Below are 23,892 nucleotides of genomic sequence, written 5' to 3' on the forward strand. Positions count from 1 at the left end.
GACCTAAATGACTAATGATGATAAATACAATCCACCTGTGTGTAATCAAGTCTCCATATAAATGCACCTGCACTGTGATAGTCTCAGAGGTCCGTTAAAAGCGCAGAGAGCATCATGAAGAACAAGGAACACACCAGGCAGGTCTGAGATACTGTTGTGAAGAAGTTTAAAGCCGGATTTGGATACAAAAAGATTTCCCAAGCTTTAAACATCCCAAGGAGCACTGTGCAAGCGATAATATTGAAATGGAAGGAGTATCAGACCACTGCAAATCTACCAAGACCTGGCCGTCCCTCTAAACTTTCAGCTCATACAAGGAGAAGACTGATCAGAGATGCAGCCAAGAGGCCCATGATCACTCTGGATGAACTGCAGAGATCTACAGCTGAGGTGGGAGACTCTGTCCATAGGACAACAATCAGTCGTATATTGCACAAATCTGGCCTTTATGGAAGAGTGCCAAGAAGAAAGCAATTTCTTAAAGATATCCATAAAAAGTGTCGTTTAAAGTTTGCCACAAGCCACCTGGGAGACACACCAAACATGTGGAAGAAGGTGCTCTGGTCAGATGAAACCAAAATTGAACTTTTTGGCAACAATGCAAAATGTTATGTTTGGCGTAAAAGCAACACAGCTCATCACCCTGAAGCGACCATCCCCACTGTCAAACATGGTGGTGGCAGCATCATGGTTTGGGCCTGCTTTTCGTCAGCAGGGACAGGGAAGATGGTTAAAATTGATGGGAAGATGGATGGAGCCAAATACAGGACCATTCTGGAAGAAAACCTGATGGAGTCTGCAAAAGACCTGAGACTGGGACGGAGATTTGTCTTCCAACAAGACAATGATCCAAAACATAAAGCAAAATCTACAATGGAATGGTTCAAAAATAAACATATCCAGGTGTTAGAATGGCCAAGTCAAAGTCCAGACCTGAATCCAATCGAGAATCTGTGGAAAGAACTGAAAACTGCTGTTCACAAATGCTCTCCATCCAACCTCACTGAGCTCGAGCTGTTTTGCAAGGAGGAATGGGAAGAAATTTCAGTCTCTCGATGTGCAAAACTGATAGAGACATACCCCAAGCGACTTACAGCTGTAATCGCAGCAAAAGGTGGCGCTACAAAGTATTAACTTAAGGGGGCTGAATAATTTTGCACGCCCAATTTGTCAATTTTTGATTTGTTAAAAAAGTTTGAAATATCCAATAAATGTCGTTCCACTTCATGATTGTGTCCCACTTGTTGTTGATTCTTCACAAAAAAATACAGTTTTATATCTTTATGTTTGAAGCCTGAAATGTGGCAAAAGGTCGCAAAGTTCAAGGGGGCCAAATAATTTCGCAAGGCACTGTATATCTACAGTGAGAGAAAAAAGTATTTGAACCCCTGCTGATTTTGTACATTTGCCCACTGACAAAGAAATGATCCGTTTATAATTTTGATAGTAGGTTTATTTGAACATTGGGAGACAGAATAACAACAACAAAAAATTCAAAAATGTTATAAATTTATTTGCATTTTAATGAGGGAAATATGCATTTGACACCATCTCAATCAGAAAGATTTCTGGCTCCCAGGTGTCTTTTATACAGGTAACGAGCTGTATAAGTGCTCCTAATCTCCGTTTGTTACCTGTATAAAAGACACCTGTCCACAGAAGCAATCAATCAATCAGATTCCAAACTCTCCACCATGGCCAAGACCAAAGAGCTCTCCAAGGATGTCAGGGACAAGATTGTAGACATACACAAGGCTGGAATGGGCTACAAGACCATCGCCAAGCAGCTTGGTAAGAAGGTGACAACAGTTGGTGCGATTATTCGCAAATGGAAGAAACACAAAAGACTGTCAATCTCCCTCAGCCTGGGGCTCCATGCAAGATCTCACCTGGTGGAGTTGCAATGATCATGAGAACGGTGAGGAATCAGCCCAGAACTACACGGAATGATCTCAAGGCAGCTGGGACCATAGTCACCAAGAAAACAATTGGTAACACACTACGCCGTGAAGGACTGAAATCCTTCAGCACCTGCAAGGTCCCCCTGCTCGTTTCATCTTCAATGCCCTTGCTGATGGAAGGAGGTTTTCGCTCAAAATCTCACGATACATGGCCCCATTCATTCTTTCCTTTATACGGATCAGTCGTCCTGGTCCCTTTGCAGAAAAACAGCACCAAAGCATGATATTTCCACCCCCATGCTTCACAGTAGGTATGGTGTTCTTTGGATGCAACTCAGCATTCTTTGTCCTCCAAACACGACGAGTTGAGTTCTATTTTGGTTTCATCTGACCATATGACAATATGACATTCTCCCAATCTTCTTCTGGATCGTCCAAATGCTCTCTTGCAAACTTCAGACGGGCCTGGACATAAGCAGGGGGACACGTCTGGCACTGCAGGATTTGAGTCCCTTGCGGCGTAGTGTGTTACTGATGGTAGGCTTTGTTACTTTGGTCCCAGCTCTCTGCAGGTCATTCATTAGGTCCCCCTGTGTGGTTCTGGGATTTTTGCTCACTGTTCTTGTGATCATTTTGACCCCACGGGGTGAGATCTTGCGTGGAGCCCCAGATCGAGGGAGATTATCAGTGGTCTTGTATGTCTTCCATTTCCTAAAAGTTGCTCCCACAGTTGATTTATTCAAACCAAGCTGCTTACCTATCGCAGATTCAGTCTTCCCAGCCTGGTGCAGGTCTACAATTTTGTTTCTGGTGTCCTTTGACAGGTCTTTGGTCTTGGCCATAGTGGAGTTTGGAGTGTGACTGTTTGAGGTTGTGGACAGGTGTCTTTTATACTGATAACAAGTTCAAACAGGTGCCATTAATACAGGTAACGAGTGGAGGACAGAGAAGCCTCTTAAAGAAGTTACAGGTCTGTGAGAGCCAGAAATCTTGCTTGTTTGTAGGTGACCAAATACTTATTTTCCACCATAATTTGCAAATAAATTCATAAAAAATCCTAATATGTAATTTTCTGGATTTTTTTTCTCATTTTGTCTGTCATAGTTGAAGTGTACCTATGATGGAAATTACAGTCCTCTCTCATCTTTTTAAGTGGGAGAACTTTCACAATTGGTGGCTGACTAAATACTTTTTTGCCCCACTGTACATGCCCGTCTAAAGTTTGCCAATGAACATCTGAATGATTCAGAGGACAACTGGTTGTGGTCCGATGAGACCAAAATGGAGCTCTTTGGCATCAACTCAACTCACCGTGTTTGGAGGAGGAGGAATGCTGCCTATGACCCCAAGAACATCATCCCCACCGTCAAATAAGGAGGTGGAAACATTATGCTTTGGGGGTGTTTTTCTGCTAAGGAGACAGGACAACCTAACCGCATCAAAGGGACGATGGATGGGGCCAAGTACCGTCAAATCTTGGGTGAGAACCTCCTTCCCTCAGCCAGGGCATTGAAAATGGGTCGTGGATAGGTATTCCAGCATGACAATGACCCAAAACACACAGTCATGGCAACAAAGGAGTGGCTCAAGAAGAAGAACATTAAGGTCCTGGAGTGGCCTAGCCAGTTTACAGACCTTAATCCCATAGAAAATCTGAAGGTTCAAGTTGCCAAACGTCAGCCTCGAAACCTTAATGACTTGGAGAAGATCTGCAAAGAGGAGTGGGACAAAAACCCTCCTGAGATGTGTGCAAACCTGGTGGCCAGCTACAAGAAACGTCTGACCTCTGTGATTGCCAACAAGGGTTTTTCCACCAAGTACTAAGTCATGTTTTGCAGAGGGGTCAAATACTTATTTCCCTCATTAAAATGCAAATCAATTTATAACATTTTTAACATGTGTTTTTCTGTATTTTTTAGTTGTTCTTCTGTCTCTCACTGTTCAAATAAACCTACCATTAAAATTATAGATGGATAATTTCTTTGTCAGTGGGCAAATGTACAAAATCAGCAGGGGATCAAATGCTTTTTTCCCTCACTGTAAAAATCTGTCGTTCTGCCTGAGCAAGGCAGTTAACCCACTGTTCCCCGGGCGCCGAAGACGTGGATGTCGATTATGGGAGGCCCCGCAACTCTCTGATTCAGGGGGGTTGGGTTAAATGTGGAAGACACATTTCAGTTGAATGCATTCAGTTGTACAACTGACTAGGTATCCCCCTTTCTCTCCGTGGAATGAGTTTCACACATGTGCTTTAGTTGTTTTAACTACAGAGGCAAGGCTATTGTTGCTACACCAGAGTCCGCTGAAGTGTCCTGCTAAATGTTATTAGGCCAACACTGAAGAATGTTTTGGGTCATATTCAATTTAAAATCCATGGTTTGGTGTTATCATGGATGTACAAAAAACATAATTCTTGTTCATCTGTAATGTGGACAAAGTGGGATGTAGCCTAAACAGCAAGCAACTAGCAGCGATAGGAGATTTCAGCAACATGGACAGCGATGAATTGGGAACCTTGAGATCTGACATTCAGAACCACAGGACAGTGGACAGTAATGCAGCTACACAGGAAGCAATAAGCCTGCAGGGCAAGACTCCCACACCAAAATCCATATTTCACTTCAAATATAAACCTTTAGAATTGTGAATTGTGGGCATTAAATATGCAATTATTTGAAATGAATTGAACTATTCTTGATTCTACTGTATAGGTCTACATGCAGGAATGTATATTTGAATTCATTCACCCTGTAAATGTCTGATTGTGTGTTTAAATGCCCTCAAATTGACCCTGGGTTTGTACAGGTGAGAGTGTGGAGAAACATGCTTCGCTTGTCAGTGTTTTGATTAGCTTTTTTAATCAAAACCAGTTTCACTGATAACAAACATGCAATATCACTGTACAAGCAACACCATGGATAGTAGTACCCATTCAAGTCCCCCAATAGTAGTCAAGGATAAGCCAGCTCACACACACAAACACACACACTCTCAAGCACACACATGTTCATATTTACATATCACAGTGAATGATTGGTAAAAACAATATGGGGTTACACTGTTCTCTAGTCCAATCAGAACTGAGAATCAGATTGCGGCACAGTCTGTGTGTGTGTGTGTGTGTGTGTGTGTGTGTGTGTGTGTGTGTGTGTGTGTGTGTGTGTGTGTGTGTGTGTGTGTGTGTGTGTGTGTGTGTGTGTGTGTGTGTGTGTGTGTGTGTGTGTGTGTGGTAAGATAAGAAACAGATAACAGCCAAGTTGTGTGAGAGTGGAAAATAAAACCTTTTATCACCATGTGTGTCAGACTGAGAAGCTCAGATATTGCTGTAGGAGTCTTGTATGTGTGCCCTTTGAATTTATAGGAGTGTGATGATGGGTAAAGAAAATGGCTCTGTTTCAAATAAACTCTTCCTGCCAATCCACTCAAACAGTGCTACGTGTGATTTGTGTTAAATTACATTGTCAAAAGATGAATACATTGGTGATGATAGATACGTTTGGGGTATTGCTTGTATGATACAACCAATACCACTGTCTGTCTGGCTGTTGATATTTACGAAATGTAAATCAAAAAGAAAGGCCACACTACCAAAAAATACAACTTCAATTCAAAAACATAAATACAAACTTTAAAACAGCATACAACATTCTGGCATTACGCGTTTTTACAAAGTCAATGGAGATTCTCTCTACAAATGTGGGATATTAAATATATTCAGGTTTATTTTTGTAACAGTTAAGAGTTAGTTTATTTGGGATATCTCTTAAATTCTTAATCAAAAATGTATTATTATTATAAACAGTAAGAAAGATATTCGCAGAAACTCTGATTTATATGTAATACCGCCCATATCCCAATAGTTACTACACAATAAAATACTGCAAATTATCAAAACTGTACAGAAAAACTGTCTCTAAAATACATTTTCACTATTAGTGTGAGACAAGAGAAGTGAAGAGTGCGATGTTTAATTCCATCAATAGGAGAACAGCCTGTCTTCCAGTCAGACTAAGACACACCCATACCGCTCCCACTATGACATCACCAAACGCTGCTTCCTGATTGTTCTGAGATCGACTGCTCATATCTGGGGCGGTTGGCATGTCTCATGGGACCCTCAACATGGCGGCCAGCCAGGCAGTCTCAGCCAATCACCTCACACCATCTACACTCTAGTCAATGGTTACTACAGTATAACCCTACAGACAAGAAGAGAGGAAACTGCACCTGGACCACCCACCCTACAAATCTCTACTGGTCTAACAGCCTAGAGAATCCAAAGAGTTCAAACCAAGAGGCTAATCTTCTTTGTATTTGGCTCCAGGACAGGCAGCATGTCGGCCACAGAAGACTGAGACTCCTACTGTATATTTCCCTATACTTCAGTGTTGAACTTTATATAGTGTTTCTCAAAATAGTGGATATCACATTTTTCTTTCATCTTTTCTTTGTAAACAATTCCTCAAGCTAAACTACTGCACGGTTACAGGTGTGAGCATTTGTTTTAGTGGCATAGTCTCTCAGGTCAGGTGTGTGTTTGTTTGGCAAGGTGTGGAGCGCCGCCCTGGTGGCGGGAGGTCAGGTCAGCGGTGGCGGTAGTGCCTCATTAGGGGGACGATGCAGGATGGGGGACCCGACAGCTTGAGGAAGGGGTGCTGGAGCAGCTCCTGGGCTGTGGCTCGCTGAGACGGCTCTCTAACCAACATCAGGCCCAGGAAAGCCCTCAGCACCGACGATACCTGACAGAGAGAGAGGGAACACATGACTCATTATTTGACTTAGGAGATAACTGACATGAGTCCACATTTCTGTAAATGTGCCAATTCAGTCATGAAATAGATTAGCCCTGCTGACCTTGTGTGACTCCTTTAGCCGTGGGGGCAGGTTGTCTCGTATCCTCCTCATGGCCTGTAGAGGGGGTTCGTTAAAGTACGGGGGTTCCCCATCGATCATCTCTATCACCATGATGCCCAACGACCAGATATCCACCTAGCAGACAGTGTGAATGCTATTATTATATACAACAATAAACGTTTGAATGTGATACTTGTCAATGTGTGTCCTTACCTCTGTGCCGTAGGGTAATCGTGAGATTACCTCTGGTGCCATCCAGTAGGGCGTGCCCACCAGAGACTTCCTCTTGGGCACCTCTATGGACACTTGGGCACAGAAGCCAAAGTCTGACAGCTTGATCTGTGGGAACAGAACATATTTGGTTGATCATCTGTGTGATCTATGGGAATTTTCTGAACACTTTTGTACATGGGGACATATAAATGACAGATTTTTATCTTCATTGATTTTACATTTTGGATGTGTGCTTCCTTTTTCTTTTTTTCCTTTTGGGTTTGAATATTAACTTTAGTCTCTAAATGTTCTAATATTTAACTTCTGTCCATGTAATAATTATAAGGGAAACTGGGGTTGAAGAGGTTTCATATAAGCCACTCTAATCCTGCTTCTATTATCCCTTAATTAGCCAACCATCCATCACGTTCCAGCAGCTCGTTAAGAGGCATTAGGCAGGCTTTAATTAATAGGTACTGGGTGCTAATTGATTATGAATTGTTTCTCCTCTCCTCTCTCCAGTCCTGCAGTCAGAGGCACTTGAGGTGATCGTACTGTACTGCATCACTGGCAGTAACCCAGAAATAGCGAGCCATGTACTGTAACACAGAGGTCAGTGTGAGGGTGTAGGGCAGTGTTTCATGCAACATTGTGTCATTTGACATCATGTCCGTTACTGGGTGTCATGGTAACACTATTAGGCTTTAGTTGTATCACAATAGGTAGTGGACACAGCCCACCACTGAAGCCAACATTTGGAGTCCTACAATGATACAAGGCCAGTTAGTTCTGTACATGATTAAATAAGTTAGTCCAGAATCCATGTGGTCTTACCCGTCCATCGCTGGTCAGGAGGATAGAATCACTCTTGATGTCTCTGTGGATGACTCCCTGTATGTGGAGGTACGATAGAGCCCTCAACACCAACACACACACTGTGGCTATCTGCTCCTCATTCATCCTGAAACACACACACACACACGGGTTAGGATGTGGTAGGAGACGACACACACACACACGGGTTAGGATGTGGTAGGAGACGACACACACACACACGGGTTAGGATGGTGGTAGGAGACGACACACACACACACACACACGGGGTAGGATGGCGGTAGGAGACGACACACACACACACACATACGGGTTAGGTTGGTGGTAGGAGACGACACACACATACACACACGGGTTAGGATGGTGGTAGGAGACGACAGACACACCTCAACGTTCCTATGAAAAAGCTAATAATACTAGGAAGAATGGAACATCGTAGGAGCATGAAATTCATGCCGATAATTGTGTAGTGTTTTCTGTGTGGTCCCATATGGACTGGGGGGTAAACTATTCATCTGGCTGAACTCCACAGAACATTAACATGAAGCTCCAGCTGGTGTGAACCTCCCCAATCACACACACACACACACACACACACACACACACACACACACACACACACACACACACACACACACACACACACACACACACACACACACACACACACACACACACACACACACACACACACACACACACACACACACATCCCCTCCAGCACTGTCTTCACTATCCTGTCTCACTCCACAGGAATCAATTGTCTTGCCATTTGCATACAACAAGGAACAACTCTCAACACAAACGCACACACAAAGACACCCCTCCCATGGTAGATCGCACCAGGTTTTATTGTCACACATATATGCATTGAGAATTACAATAGGTAAATGAGGCTTCAGGGAATGGAAAAACAATCTAGAGAATGGGAGGTTGATGTGTAGACAAAGGAGATTGAATGCTTCCCACACACACACACACAAACACACACAAACATACACACAAACGCCCAAAACAAATGATTACCACGATAGTAAATTATTTCAAACAGAGAATAAAAAATACAGTTTTTTGCTTAATGAGGCTGTGAAAGATCATACACCCCCCCCCACCCCCCACACACACACACACACACACACAGTAGTTTCATCAGCTGAGTCTGGGTAAAGTACACGCCAGCCACTATACAGCCTCCTGAGGATAATTTACATTTGCAGCTAATTGAAATGGCTGTGGAACATGAACACGACACACAAAGACAGGCCAATCTGGAACTGGTACACTGTGTGTGTTGGCAGACACCAAGGGGGAGCTGTGTGTGTGTGTGTGTGTGTGTGTGTGTGTGTGTGTGTGTGTGTGTGTGTGTGTGTGTGTGTGTGTGTGTGTGTGTGTGTGTGTGTGTGTGTGTGTGTGTGTGTGTGTGTGTGTGTGTGTGTGTGTTCTATTCAGCTCTCCACATTGAACAGTAATTTAGGCAACAAAAGAGCCGACTGAATTAGATTTGTATATATTCTGATTGCAAAAGTGTGGACTTTTCTCTACACCTCATGACTTCACATCGACAGGGACGCCACTGACGCAACCGTGTTAATATCACCCGTCACGGCGCCACACAATACTGACACACGCCCTGACACACGCCCTGAAACACTCCACACAATGTTGACACGCCCTGAAACACTTCACACAATGTTGACACGCCCTGAAACACTCCACACAATGTTGACACGCCCTGAAACACTCCACACAATGTTGACACACGCCCTGAAACACTCCACACAATGTTGACACGCCCTGAAACACTCCACACAATGTTGACACGCCCTGAAACATGACCTAACATACGCCCTGAAACACTCCACACAATGTTGACACGCCCTGAAACATGACCTGACACACGCCCTGAAACACTCCACACAATGTTGACACGCCCTGAAACATGCCCTGACACACGCCCTGAAACACTCCACACAATGTTGACACGCCCTGAAACATGCCCTGACACACGCCCTGAAACACTCCACACAATGTTGACACGCCCTGAAACACTCCACACAATGTTGACACGCCCTGAAACACTCCACACAATGTTGACACGCCCTGAAACACTCCACACAATGTTGACACGCCCTGAAACACTCCACACAATGTTGACACACGCCCTGAAACACTCCACACAATGTTGACACACGCCCTGAAACACTCCACACAATGTTGACACGCCCTGAAACACTCCACACAATGTTGACACGCCCTGAAACACTCCACACAGTGTTGACACGCCCTGAAACACTCCACACAATGTTGACACACCCTGAAACATGCCCAGAAACACGCCCTGAAACACTCCACACAATATTGACACACGCCCTGAAACACTCCACACAATATTGACACACGCCCTGAAACACTCCACACAATGTTGACACGCCCTGAAACACGCCCTGACACACACCCTGAAACACTCCACACAATGTTGACACACGCCCTGACACACGCCCTGACACACGCCCTGAAACACTCCACACAATATTGACATGCCCTGAAACACTCCACACAATAGTGACACACGCCCTGACACACGCCCTGAAACACTCCACACAATGTTGACACACGCCCTGAAACATGCCCTAAAACACACCCTGAAACACTCCACACAATGTTGACACACCCTAAAACACGCCCTGACACAACGCCCTGACACACACCACACAATGTTGACACACGCCCTAAAACACGCCCTGACACACGCCCTGAAACACTCCACACAATGTTGACACGCCCTGAAACACTCCACACAATGTTGACACGCCCTAAAACACGCCCTGACACACACCACACAATGTTGACACGCCCTGAAACACGCCCTGACACACGCCCTGACACACGCCCTGTCACACACCACACAATGTTGACTCGCCCTAAAACACGCCCAGACACACGCCCTGAAACACGCCCTGACACGCCACACAAATGACTATAATTAAAAGACCAAGGACACACCGTGGGCTAATCGAAACGACGAGGTGTTGAGAAGAAGACAACCGAGGAGAGAGATAAAAGTTTGAGATGAATAATTAAAACCCATGAAACCAGAACTGATGGGGGTTGTTGTGGATCTGCTTTGGTTATTCACTTCCCGAGATTAATTAGTGGGACAACAATTCAAATGCATTTTTTTTAGACAGTGAATTGAAGACTCATGGTAGCTAATGCATTGGGAGAGAGGCAAATGGACTTTAGTGGCAGATCATTGGTTACCTCGTGTGAGTGACAATGTCCGTCAGGGCCCCGCCCTCCAAGAACTCCATAACGACCCAGAGCTCGTCTCCGACCAGGTAGCTGTTGTACATGTCAACCACGTTCTCATGGTGATAGTCCCTCATGATCACCACCTAGAAACAACACAACAAACACAGGCTACATCATAGGCAGCCAATATATCAACAGTGACAAAACGGACCTAGCTGTGCACCAGAAGTTTCCCAAAAAGTAACAATATTTATTTAAGAGGTAAATATTATATATTTTTAACAGGGGTAAAAAGTGTGCTAAAAGTAGACAATATTAAAAAGTTTTAAAATGCAATAAAAAGACTTTAAAGGAAAGAGACAGCATGGCTACCTGCTCTACACAGCCTCCCCCTACCTGAGTACCAAACAATCAACAACAGGTGTGGCCAATCAATAACAGGTGTGGCCAATCAACAACAGGTGTGGCCAATCAATTGAAAATGTCAGCCACCAATCCTCCAGAATAGAGTGTGATTGGCAGATCTTTTTACTGAGTGGACATGATTATGAATCATGCAATGAAACTGGGCCTGAGTAGAACAGGGACACATACAACATTCAAATACAAAAACAGTTTGGACGATTAATGGTGTCCATACCAGTGAAGATGTCATCCTCAAGTAGATAGGAATTCTAGCTCGAATCGCATCGCAAGTGGTCTGCCATTTTACCTAGGAGCAGCTCTGATAAGCTTGCTCAAACCTGCTAGTTTCACACTGGTGTAGATTGCTTGCCTGATGTCCTAGAAGAAAACTAAAAACATCTACTTGAAGGTAAGTCTATTCTTTATGTCTACATCACATCAATACTTTACAGTTAAAAAGGCAAGTTTCATTCCTCCATACAGATGTTTAGCTAAAACCTAACTATCAGAAGGTGACATTATTGTCACGCCTTGGTCTTAGTATTTTGTGTTTTCTTTATATATTTGGTCAGGCGAGGGTGTGACATGGGTTATTGTGGTGTGTTTTTTGTCTTGGGATTTTGTGGGGCGTCGACGTAGTCTATGGCTGCCTGAGGCGGTTCTCAATCAGAGTCAGGTGATTCTGTTGTCTCTGATTGGGAACCATATTTAGGCAGCCATATTCTGTGAGTGTTTTCGTGGGTGATTGTTCCTGTCTCTGTGTAGTGTTCACCAGATAAGCTGTAATAGGTTTCGTGTTTCGTTTGTTGTTTTTTGTATATTATAGTTATTTCATGTATCGTCGATTCTTCATTAAAGAACATGAGTAACCACCACGCTGCATTTTGGTCCGCTTCTCCTTCAACTGACGCCGTTAAGCTAGGGACTGGGCTAACACTGCTAAGCTAACTAGCTTATAGAAGCCCAGTTTGCCTTCATGTTCAGTTTTACCAAGTTATCTTCCCATCTATTGATGGGTTGGTAACTGGCCACTGATGAAGCTGGCAAGCAAAAGGATTCTCCTGATGTAGGCCACAGTGCCCTCCATAAGTATTGGACACAGATCAAAGTTGTTGTTTTTGCAATAAGATACTCCAAAAAAATTAGACTGAAGATTACATTTGAATAAATGAGGATAGTACTGTAAATAATGGCATCTTATTTGGGGGTATTTGTAAGCATATTCTTTACTTAAAAATGTACATGGTTCAATTTGACTCCTAACATCAAATCTAGGTTGAATTTAAATGTCAATGTCTGCAGTATATGATGAAATGAATGATGGAATTGATTGAAGAGTTATTTTATAGAATAGCAGGTAGCCTATGTCACAAATTAAATAAATAAATGGCTCTGCAATCTTTTTAGAAGCTTAATGAAAAGGGATTATTAGATAGGGGTGCTAAAAGGATAACATCAAGCTTCAAAATACACACACACACACTATTACTAATCATTGATGTGGGAAAAACACACACACACACACACACACACACACTATTACTAATCATTGATGTGGGTGCGTAAACGTGTAAGGACAAGATACTTAATGTTTTGGTTCGATGTCAACACCTTGTTAACATACTGAAAGTCATTCAACCCACTTCATTCAAACAAAGTCTTCCCTCACTGGCTTCATAACAGAAATACTGTGTCTGACTACTGAGTACTAACAGCTCCACAGTGTTGCTACATAGCAGGCAGTAATGGTACAGTAGAGTAGAGCTAAAAGGCTTGTCACACTGGCTTCATAACATAAATACTGTGTCTGACTACTGAGTACTAACAGCTCCACAGTGTTGCTACATAGCAGGCAGCAATGACACAGTAGAGTAGAGCTAAAAGGCTTGCCACACTTCTTTCCAAACCCAAAATAATGTCAGCTTGTTGCCTTGGCAACATCTAAATCAGCTTCACTAACACACTGCTCTGATCAACACATCTGAGGTCCAGAAAAGCCTCTCTGTGAGGTAGCCTAATCTGGGGGCTAAAAACTAGCTTTATAGTTTTACTCTTGCACGTCTAATTGAAATGTTGACTAATTAAACGTATAGGTTTACACTATCTTACCTAAATCTTTCAGTCTATTAAAGTTTTAAAAAATACAGTACCAAAATGGTTTGGTCTCCAAGGAGACAAACCCATGACCCCCTAACCCTTGACGTCTGACCTCGTTGAAGAGCAGTTCTCTCCTCTGCTGTTTCCTCAAGTCCATCTTCTTGACGGCCACCTGCTTGCCACTGTGCTTCTCGCTGGCGATGCACACGATGCCCGTCGAGCCCTCGCCAATCTTTATGAAACTGTCCAAGTACTCCCTGGGGTCACCTGGGGTCAAAGATGGACAGATCAGAGGCTGATCAATGTTTGCTGCCCCCAGAAAGATATATATGAAGCTTCTGTTCATTATCTACAAACTAGCAGAAGAACTTACTGTATATTTGAACTGATTTGGCTTGTACTTGTGTTTCTTTCTTAGGCTTCTCTGTGATTACCTGGGTTGACGACGAGCTGCAGGGCAGCCCTGAACTGTTCGTGGGAGACCCTGGAGGGCTGGGCGTCTGAACTGGAGCCCCAGGAAGGAGGGGGGTAGGCCCCCAGGGGAATGTAGAGGGACGATGGCTGGGAATATGCCCCCTGTAGGAGGGAGGGAGGAGAGATCCGGTTGATGACTCTACTGCACTGTCGGTGGTGATCTTTGCAGTTACACATGTTTCTCTGAGAGTCATACGTAATTGTAGATCATAATATTTTTAGGTCATAAACAAGATATAATCCTATTTTAGGACACACATACGCATGCACAGAAACGTACGCACACGGTAGACCCACCTGTGGGGTGTATGGCGGGCTGGGCTGTGAGGGTGGGTGGTGGTAGGGGGAGGGTTTGTAGTGGTGGAACACAGTGGGGTACTGGAGGTGTCCGGGGGGATAGCCAGAGGGCTTGTTGTGACTCTGAGGTAGCTTGAGGGGCCCGCGGGGGTACGTGTCAGACCCTGGGACCTGGGGACTCCCGTCTCGTGACTGCCGGTCGTAATCACCCTGCGAGAGATGGAAGACAGACAGAGACCGTGTTGGAAAGACAGCTAATACCCTGAAAATATAAGCTATTTCAGCTAGATAAGCCTATATTACAATAATATTCTAATAAGCTCATAAGATGACAGCCGGCTCAAAACTGTGATTTGTTTTGACATATAAGTTTGGACATATAAAGTGTGTATGTGAAAATTATTTGCAAGATGCATACTTTCAGTTTTTCTGAACTCACTTCTCTCATGGATAAGAGGGAAGCTACCCGGTGCTGGTACATGTGCAGATCAAATACACCACTGGAACGCTGATTAAGCTGTTTACACGTCATAATATTTAGAAACATTGCTCAGAAAACCAGGTGTTTTAAAGTAGACTGAAATATAGCTATGAACTGTCCCTGGTCGTACAGGGCTGAGATATATAATATCTAGACTAATAATCTATCGAGTGAAGACAAGCTGCCTCCAGCACTGAGGAGATGATGCTCTGACTGTCAGAGTCAATTAAATTACCTCCACCACTCCCCCCGAATACACACTCCCCCCCTGAATACACACTCCCCCCGAATACACTCCCCCCGAATACACTCCCCCTGAATACACACTCCCCGAATACAATCCCCTGAATACACTCCCCCTGAATACACCCCCCTGAATACACCCCCCTGAATACACCCCCCCCCCCCTGAATACACCCCCTGAATACACACTCCCCCTGAATACACACTCCCCCCTGAATACACACGTTCCCGCCCTAAACACACGTCCCCCTGAACACACACTCCTCCAGCCACACACACACACACACACTCCTCCACCTATGCACTCATCCTCCACCTACACACACACACACTCTTCCAGCCACACACACACACACACACTCCTCCACCTACGCACTCATCCTCCACCTACACACACACACTCCTCCACCTACACACACACACTCTTCCACCTACTCAGAGTAGGAGGAGGGCTGGGTAGATGCCGGTATAATGATGCAGAGTGGACTTGTTTAAATAATGACTGTAAAGGAGGGATGTGCACCTCATTGTCTGCAGGAGGGATGGATGACTCTCCAGGCACCCTATCATTGGCGGGCCCCGGCGGCTGGCTGTCAGCCAAGGGTCTCCTGATCCATGTTAGTTAAATGCGTATTAATCTGAATTTGGCAAGGTAATCAACAACCCAACTGAACTGGGAAATTGAATTCTGTGCTGAAACATCGTTGGATCGTTTTTATGCGGCGGCTGCAGAAAGGAGAAAGTGCCGCAACATCAATTTGTCACTGCTGCTTCGGAGGAGGAGTGGTGTGTGTGTGTGTTTGTGTGTGCAAGTCCCCGTGCTGTCTACTGTTATACCCCCACCGGCTCACAACAAAAAGGGGGATTTTGTTCAATGACTGAATTCAAAGAGAAAAATACAGCTGAGAAGAGAGGCGGGGAGAGAGAGAGAGAGAAGAGAGGCAGGGAGAGAGAGAGAGAGAAGAGAGGCAGGGAGAGAGAGGGAGAGAAGAGAGGCAGGGAGAGAGAGAGAGAGAAGAGAGGCGGGGGGAGCGAGAGAGAAGAGAGGCGGGGGGGAGAGAGGGAGAGAAGAGAGGCGGGGAGAGAGAGAGAAGAGAGGCGGGGAGAGAGAGAGAGAGAGAGAGAGAGAAGAGAGGCGGGGGGAGAGAGAGAGAGAAGAGAGGCGGGGAGAGAGAGAGAGAGAAGAGAGGCGGGGAGAGAGAGAGAGAAGAGAGGCGGGGAGAGAGAGAGAGAGAAGACAGGCGGGGAGAGAGAGAGAGAGAAGAGAGGCGGGGAGAGAGAGAGAGGGGAGAGAGAGAGAGAGAAGAGAGGCGGGGAGAGAGAGAGAGAGAAGAGAGGCGGGGGGGAGAGAGAGAGAGAAGAGAGGCGGGGAGAGAGAGAGAGAGAAGAGAGGCGGGGAGAGAGAGAGAGAGAAGAGAGGAGAGAGAGAGAGGGGGAGAGAGAGAGAGAAGAGAGGCGGGGAGAGAGAGAGAGAGAAGAGAGGCGGGGAGAGAGAGAGAGAGAAGAGAGGCGGGGAGAGAGAGAGAGAGAAGAGAGGCGGGGGAGAGAGAGAGAAGAGAGGCGGGGAGAGAGAGAGGAGAGAGAGGAGAGAGGCAGGGAGAGAGAGAGAAGAGAGGCGGGGGGAGAGAGAGAGAGGCGGAGAGAGAGAGAAGAGAGAGAGAGAGGGGGGAGAGGGGGAGAGAGAGAGAGAAAAGCGGGGAGAGCGAGAGAGAAGAGAGGCGGGGAGAGAGAGAGAAGAGAGGCGGGGGGAGAGAGAGAGAAGAGAGGCGGGAGGGAGAGAGAAGAGAGGCGGGAGAGAGAGAGAAGAGAGGCGGGGAGAGAGAGAGAAGAGAGGCGGAGAGAGAGAGAAGAGAGGCAGGGGGAGAGAGAGAAGAGAGGCAGGGACAGAGAGAAAAGAGGCGGGAGAGAGAGGGAGAGAGAGGGAGAGGAGAGGAGGTTAGAGAGAAGGAGAGGAGAGGCGGTGAGAGAGAGAGAGAGAAGTGAGGCGGGGAGGGAGAGAGAGAGGAGAGGCAGGGAGAGAGAGAGAAGAGAGACGGGAGAGAGAGGGAAGAGAAGAGAGGCGGGGAGAGAGAGAAGCGAGGCGGGAGAGAGAGAGAAGAGAGGCGGGGAGAGAGAGAGAGAAGTGAGGCAGAGAGATAGAGAGGGAAGAGAGGCAGGGAGAGAGAGAAGAGAGGCAGGAGAGAGAGAAGAGAGGCGGGGAGAGAGAGGGAGAGAAGAGGCGGGGAGAGAGAGGGAGAGGAGAGGCGGTGAGAGAGAAGGAGAGGAGAGGCGGTGAGAGAGAGAGAGAGAAGTGAGGCAGAGAGATAGAGAGAGAAGTGAGGCAGAGAGATAGAGAGGGAAGAGAGGCAGGGAGAGAGAGAAGAGAGGCAGGAGAGAGAGAAGAGAGGCGGGGAGAGAGAGGGAGAGAAGAGGCTGGGAGAGAGAGGGAGAGGAGAGGCGGTGAGAGAGAGGGAGAGGAGAGGCGGGGGAGAGAGAGAGAAGTGAGGCGGAGAGAGACAGAGAGAGAAGAGAGGCGGGGGAGAGAGAGAGAGAAGAGAGGCGGAGAGAGAGAGACAGTGAAGAGAGGTGGGGAGAGAGAGAGAGAAGAGAGGCGGAGAGAGAGAGAAGAGAGGCGAGAGGTGGGGAGAGAGAGAGAAGAGAGGCGGGGAGAGAGAGAAGAGAGAAGAGAGGCGGGGAGAGAGAGAGGGAAGAGAGGTGGGGAGAGAGAGAGAGAGAGAGAGAGAGAGAGAGAGAAGAGAGGTGGGGAGAGAGAGAGAGAGAGAGAGAGAGAGAGAGAGGCAGGGAGAGAGAAAAGAGAGGCGGGGAGAGAGAAAAGAGAGGCAGGGAGAGAGAGGGAGAGGAGAGGCGGGGAGAGAGAGGGGAGAGAGAGAGGCGGTGAGAGAGAGGGAGAGGAGAGGCAGGGTGAGAGAGAGAGAAGTGAGGTGGAGAGAGACAGAGAGAGAAGAGAGGCGGGGGAGAGAGAGAGAGAAGAGAGGCGGGGGAGAGAGAGAGAGAAGAGAGAGGCGGGGGAGAGAGAGAGAGAAGAGAGGCGGGGAGAGAGAGAGAGAGAAGAGAGGCGGGGGAGAGGGAGAAGAGAGAAGAGAGAGAGAAGGGGAGAGAGAGAGAAGAGAGGCGGGGGAGAGAGAGAGAAGAGAGGCAGGGAGAGAGAGAGAAGAGAGGCGGGGAAGAAAGAGAAGAGAGGCGGCGGAGAGAGAGAGAGAAGAGAGGCAGGAGAGATAGGGAGAGAGAGAGAGGCAGGGAGAGAGAGAGAGAAGAGAGGTGGGGAGAGAGAGAGAAGAGAGGCAGAGAGAGAGAGAAGAGAGGCAGGGGGAGAGAGAGAAGAGAGGCAGGGAGAGAGAGAAAAGAGGCGGGAGAGAGAGGGAGAGGAGAGGCGGTGAGAGAGAAGAAGAGGAGAGGCGGGGGTGAGAGAGAGAGAGAGAGAGAGAGAGAAGTGAGGCGGAGAGAGACAGAGAGAAAAGAGAGGCAGAGAGATAGAGAGAGAAGAGAGGCAGGGAGAGAGAGAGAAATGAGGCAGGGAGAGAGGGAAGAGAGGCAGGGAGAGAGAGAAGAGAGGCAGGGAGAGAGAAGAGAGGCAGGGAGAGAGAGGGAGAGGGAGAGGGAGAGGAGAGGCGGGGTGAGAGAGAGAGATGTGAGGCAGAGAGAGACAGAGAGAGAAGAGAGGCGGGGGGAGAGAGAGAGAGAAATGAGGCAGGGAGAGAGGGAAGAGAGGCAGGGAGAGAGAGAAGAGAGGCAGGGAGAGAGAGAAGAGAGGCAGGGAGAGAGAGGAGAGGGAGAGGGAGAGGAGAGGCGGGGGAGAGAGAGAGAGAGAAGAGAGGTGGGGAGAGAGAGAGAGAAGAGAGGCGGGGTGAGAGAGAGAGATGTGAGGCAGAGAGAGACAGAGAGAGAAGAGAGGTGGGGGGGGAGAGAGAGAGAGAGAGAGAAGAGAGGCGGGGGGAGAGAGAAGAGAGGTGGGGAGAGAGAGAGAAGAGAGGCGGGGAGAGAGGGAGAGAGAGAGAGAGAAGAGAGGGAGAGAGAGAGAAGAGAGGTGGGGAGAGAGAGAGAAGAGAGGCGGGGAGAGAGAGAGAGAGAAGAGAGGGGGAGAGAGAGAAGAGAGGTGGGGAGAGAGAGAGAAGAGAGGCGGGGAGAGAGAGAGAGAGAAGAGAGGCGGGGAGAGAGAGAGAAGAGAGGCGGGGAGAGAGAGAGAGAAGAGAGGTGGGGAGAGAGAGGGAGAGGGAGAGGGAGAGGAGAGGCGGGGAGAGAGAGGGAGAGGAGAGGCGGAGAGATAGAGAGAGAAGAGAGGCAGGGAGAGAGAGAGAGAAGAGAGGCGGAGAGATAGAGAGAGAAGAGAGGCAGGGAGAGAGAGAGAGATGAGAGGCGGAGAGATAGAGAGAGAAGAGAGGCAGGGAGAGAGAGAAATGAGGCAGGGAGAGAGGGAAGAGAGGCAGGGAGAGAGAGAAGAGAGGCAGGGAGAGAGAGAAGAGAGGCAGGGAGAGAGAGGGAGAGGGAGAGGGAGAGGAGAGGAGAGGCGGGGTGAGAGAGAGAGGGGGGAGAGAGAGAGAGAGAAGAGAGGCGGAGAGAGAGAAGAGAGGAGGGGGAGAGAGGAGAGAGAGAGAAGAGAGGCAGGGAGGGGGGAGAGAGAGAGAGAGAGAGAAGAGAGGCGGAGAGAGAGAAGAGAGGTGGGGAGAGAGAGAGAAGAGAGGCGGGGGAGAGAGAGAGAGAGAAGAGAGGCAGAGGGGAGAGAGAGAGAAGAGAGGCGGGGAGAGAGAGAGAGAAGAGAGGTGGGGAGAGAGAGAGAGAAGAGAGGCGGGGAGAGAGAGAGAGAAGAGAGGTGGGGAGAGAGAGAGAGAAGAGAGGTGGGGAGAGAGAGAGAGAAGAGAGGCGGGGAGAGAGAGGGAGAGGGAGAGGGAGAGGAGAGGCGGGGAGAGAGAGGGAGAAGAGAGGTGGGGAGAGAGAGAGAGAAGAGAGGCGGGGAGAGAGAGGGAGAGGGAGAGGGAGAGGAGAGGCGGAGAGATAGGGGAGAGAGAGGGGAGAGAGAGAGGAGGGGAGAGAGAGAGAGAAGAGAGGCGGGGTGAGAGAGAGAGATGTGAGGCAGAGAGAGACAGAGAGAGAAGAGAGGCGGGGGGAGAGAGAGAGAGAAGAGAGGGCGGGGGAGAGAGAGAGAGAAGAGAGGCGGGGGGGAGAGAGAGAGAGAAGAGAGGCGGGGGGGAGAGAGAGAGAGAAGAGAGGCGGAGAGAGAGAAGAGAGGTGGGGAGAGGGAGAGAGGTGGGGAGAGAGAGAGAGGAGGAGAGAGAGAGAGAGAGAGAGAGAGAGAGAGAGAGAGAGAGAGAGAGAGAGGTGGGGAGAGAGAGAGAGAAGAGAGGCGGGGGAGAGAGAGAGAGAGAGAGAGGCGGAGAGAGAGAGAGAGAGGTGGGGAGAGAGGAGAAGAGAGGCGGGGAGAGAGAGAGAGAGAGGCAGAGAGGAGAGAGAGGGAGGGGGAGAGAGAGAGAGGCGGGGAGAGAGAGAGAAGAGAGAGAGAGAGAGAGAGAGAGAGAGAGAGAGAGAGAGAGAGAGAAGAGAGGCGGGGGGAGAGAGAGAGAAGAGAGGCGGGGGAGAGAGAGGGGAGAGAGAGAGAGAGAGAGGAGAGGCGGGGGAGAGAGAGAGAAGAGAGGCGGGAGAGAGAGAGAGAGAGAAGAGCGGGGAGAGAGAGAGGAGAGAGAGAGAGAGAAGAGAGGTGGGGGAGAGAGAGAGAAGAGAGGCGGGGGGAGAGGGGAGAGAGAGAGAGAGAAGAGAGGTGGGGAGAGAGAGAGAAGAGAGGCGGGGAGAGAGAGAGAGAAGAGAGGCGGGGAGAGAGAGAGAGAGAGAGAGAAGAGAGGCGGGGAGAGAGAGAGAGAGAAGAGAGGTGGGGAGAGAGAGAGAGAAGAGAGGAGAAGGGGAGAGAGAGAGAGAGAGAGAGAGGGGAGAGAGAGAGAAGAGAGGCGGGGAGAGAGAGAGAGAAGAGAGGGGGGAGAGAGAGGGGAGAGAGAGAGAGAAGAGAGGCGGGGAGAGAGAGAGAGAGAAGAGAGGTGGGGAGAGAGGGAGAGAGAGAGAGAGAAGAGAGGTGGGGGGAGAGAGAGAAGAGAGGGGGGAGAGAGAGAGAAGAGAGGCGGGGGGAGAGAGAGAGAGAAGAGAGGCGGGGAGAGAGAGAGGTGGGGAGAGAGAGAGAAGAGAGGAGAGAGAGAGAGAGAGAGAAGAGAGGGAGAGAGAGAGAGAGAGAGAGAGGCGGGGAGAGAGAGGGGGAGAGAGAGAGAGAGAGAGAGAAGAGAGGCGCCTCTCTTCTCTCTCTCCCCGCCTCTCTTCTGTCTCTCTACTGATGTTAGCAATCTACACGCGTCATGACACATCCTGTGACTGTTTTCCACATACCCTCCAACATCTCTCACTTCTTCAGATGGAACTAAATAGTGAGTCATGTAGTGAATTTTGTTTAAATTCTAGGATGTGTGTAAAGTGTGACCAGATATAGAACCTGTCAAGCCCAATCACAGCCAAGTTATTTGTAACAAAAAAACACATTGTGACTGTTTCTGGTTCCAGTTGTGTGTGCAATATTTTCCCAGACAGCGTGTTTACTGAGGCGTTGGAGGTTAAGTGGATTTCATAAAGGCATCCTTGGGTTTGCATCAGCATATACAGTACTACTGTAACACCAGATGTACAGTCTACTACAGCTAGTCTCCTCTCCTCAGCAGATACAGAGCACAAATGTATGTATATATATGATACATTTGACTGATCCGTCTGCTCTGCACAGTTCAATGAAAGGTCATTGTTTCAGCACTGGGATGACAGCCTGTCATTCACCTTCAGATTATCACACAGGCGTTTGCACGGCAGGGTCAACAAAGGATACATAAACTGGGATCAAAAATCGCCCCTGACATTTTTAATATACTGTATAATTTCTTCCCAATTTCTTCGAGGCCCCCATTATTAGTGAGATAATGATCATTTTGAGAAAGAAAAACCCTAAACAAGTTAGACAGGCCCACTGGGATGAAAATGGACCAGCCTATATGTCATTTGGCCAAAACGTCAGTCCACCCATGACACACGTACTCTAACAGTTTTCTCGTATCCTGCATTTGGAGAGCGACTGTGTGCACTCTTTTGTTTCAGCCCAGCACTAACAAACCTAATTTAACAAATCAATAAAAAACTAAAACATTTGTTGTGTTAGTGCTGGGTTGGAGCAAAATCCTGCATACATACATTACTGCAGCTCTGCAGGACCAGGACTGGGAGAAGTGAAGAACGTTGCTGTTGAATGTGGATTATTATGGCATCTCCATGGGGTCTCGGCCTGAATGTCACTTTTACATATCTCCATATGTACTGTGCCGCTCCACTGTTGCATAACTGAAGCTGATATAGGGGACTGCAGTTGCAGAGCGGTAGTTGCTTGGGCCTGGTACGCTTCACACATACACACATGCTCTCTAGATGTTATCAGGACTTTTCTTCTAGAACACTAAATAAATGAATGAACCCCTTTGTTTTCCGTTTACTTAGAAACAGATTACGCTGCTGATTATAATTCCTCTCCATGCAGCTCTTCTCCAGGAACATGTTTGTCTGCAATATATCTGTAGTTCACAGGTCGAAGAGTAAGGAGCTCAAAGGAAGACTTCTCTCGCCACCGGCCCAAGATCCCAACCACCAGACCACCAACCCTCCAAGATCCCAACCGCCAGACCACCAACCCTCCAAGATCCCAACCGTCAGACCACCAACCCTCCAAGATCCCAACCGCCAGACCACCAACCCTCCAAGATCCCAACCGCCAGACCACCAACCCTCCAAGATCCCAACCGCCAGACCACCAACCCTCCAAGATCCCAACCGCCAGAAAACCAACCCTCCAAGATCCCAACCGCCAGACCACCAACCCTCCAAGATCCCAACCGCCAGACCACCAACCCTCCAAGATCCCAACCGCCAGACCACCAACCCTCCAAGATATCAACCGCCAGACCACCAACCCTCCAAGATCCCAACCGCCTGACCACCAACCCTCCAAGATCCCAACCGCCAGACCACCAACCCTCCAAGATCCCAACCGCCAGACCACCAACCCTCCAAGATCCCAACCACCAGACCACCAACCCTCCAAGATCCACGAACAGTTCCCGGAGAGCTTCCCCGCAACCATCCGAAAAAAACTAAAAAAACTAAAACTAACTTTATGGGGGGGGTTATTTTGACTTCTTTTTTTACTTTTATCTTTGACCGTCATTCCATCCCCCACCCAGCAACTCCACTCCCACTTGACACCAGTTCCACATCCCAACCCTCAGCTTCCCTCAGCCCATCCCATCTATCTCTGCTGGCCACCCTCAGCCCATCCCATCTATCTCTGCTGGCCACCCTCAGCTCTGCTGGCCACCCTCAGCGCATCCCATCTATCTCTGCTGGCTACCCTCAGCCCATTTATTTATACTGAACATATATCTTTCAACTATGCTGTGATGTTTAACGTACAATTTCAATCTATCTAATCCAATAGAATCCACAGATTGTGAGTTGCAGGTAAATATTTTTACTAAGAATATTAGTATATTAGTAATTTACTAAAAAGGTCTCTCCAAATCTCCCAACAATGCTATTTCTACGGTAAATTTTAGATGAATGTTATACCTTTTCAGCCATTCCGGAACCTGAGACCAGAAACAGGCTACCCGAGGGCAATACCACAACAAAATGGTATATTGATTCTGTATCCTCTCAACAAAATATGCAGAGCTGCGATGATTGTATGCCCCAAATATTCAACATTTTGTTGGTGGCAAGAATTCTCTTCAATAATTTTAGCTGAAAAGCACGACGTCTTGAATCTTGCATCATTTT

The 23,892-nt window shown here is 47.7% G+C and overlaps 1 protein-coding gene across 3 annotated transcripts in view; it reads right to left on the reverse strand.

The window, feature by feature from the left end:
* Positions 1-4,752: 4,752 nt before the first annotated feature.
* LOC123995280 (serine/threonine-protein kinase PAK 5-like) overlaps positions 4,753-23,892 on the reverse strand; it is a 130,815-nt gene continuing 111,675 nt past the window's right edge. For all 3 annotated transcript variants that reach the window (XM_046298784.1, XM_046298785.1, XM_046298786.1), the window contains 8 exons: positions 14,328-14,537; positions 13,991-14,132; positions 13,669-13,823; positions 11,064-11,197; positions 7,803-7,929; positions 6,969-7,094; positions 6,756-6,890; positions 4,753-6,640 (listed from right to left, as the gene is read on the reverse strand). In XM_046298784.1, coding sequence (XP_046154740.1) covers positions 6,485-6,640; positions 6,756-6,890; positions 6,969-7,094; positions 7,803-7,929; positions 11,064-11,197; positions 13,669-13,823; positions 13,991-14,132; positions 14,328-14,537 — 1,185 coding nt within the window. In that variant the 3' untranslated portion in view covers positions 4,753-6,484. The remainder of the gene's footprint in view (positions 6,641-6,755; positions 6,891-6,968; positions 7,095-7,802; positions 7,930-11,063; positions 11,198-13,668; positions 13,824-13,990; positions 14,133-14,327; positions 14,538-23,892) is intronic.

Source organism: Oncorhynchus gorbuscha, linkage group LG14, assembly GCF_021184085.1.
Source record: "Oncorhynchus gorbuscha isolate QuinsamMale2020 ecotype Even-year linkage group LG14, OgorEven_v1.0, whole genome shotgun sequence".
Lineage (NCBI taxonomy): Eukaryota > Metazoa > Chordata > Actinopteri > Salmoniformes > Salmonidae > Oncorhynchus > Oncorhynchus gorbuscha.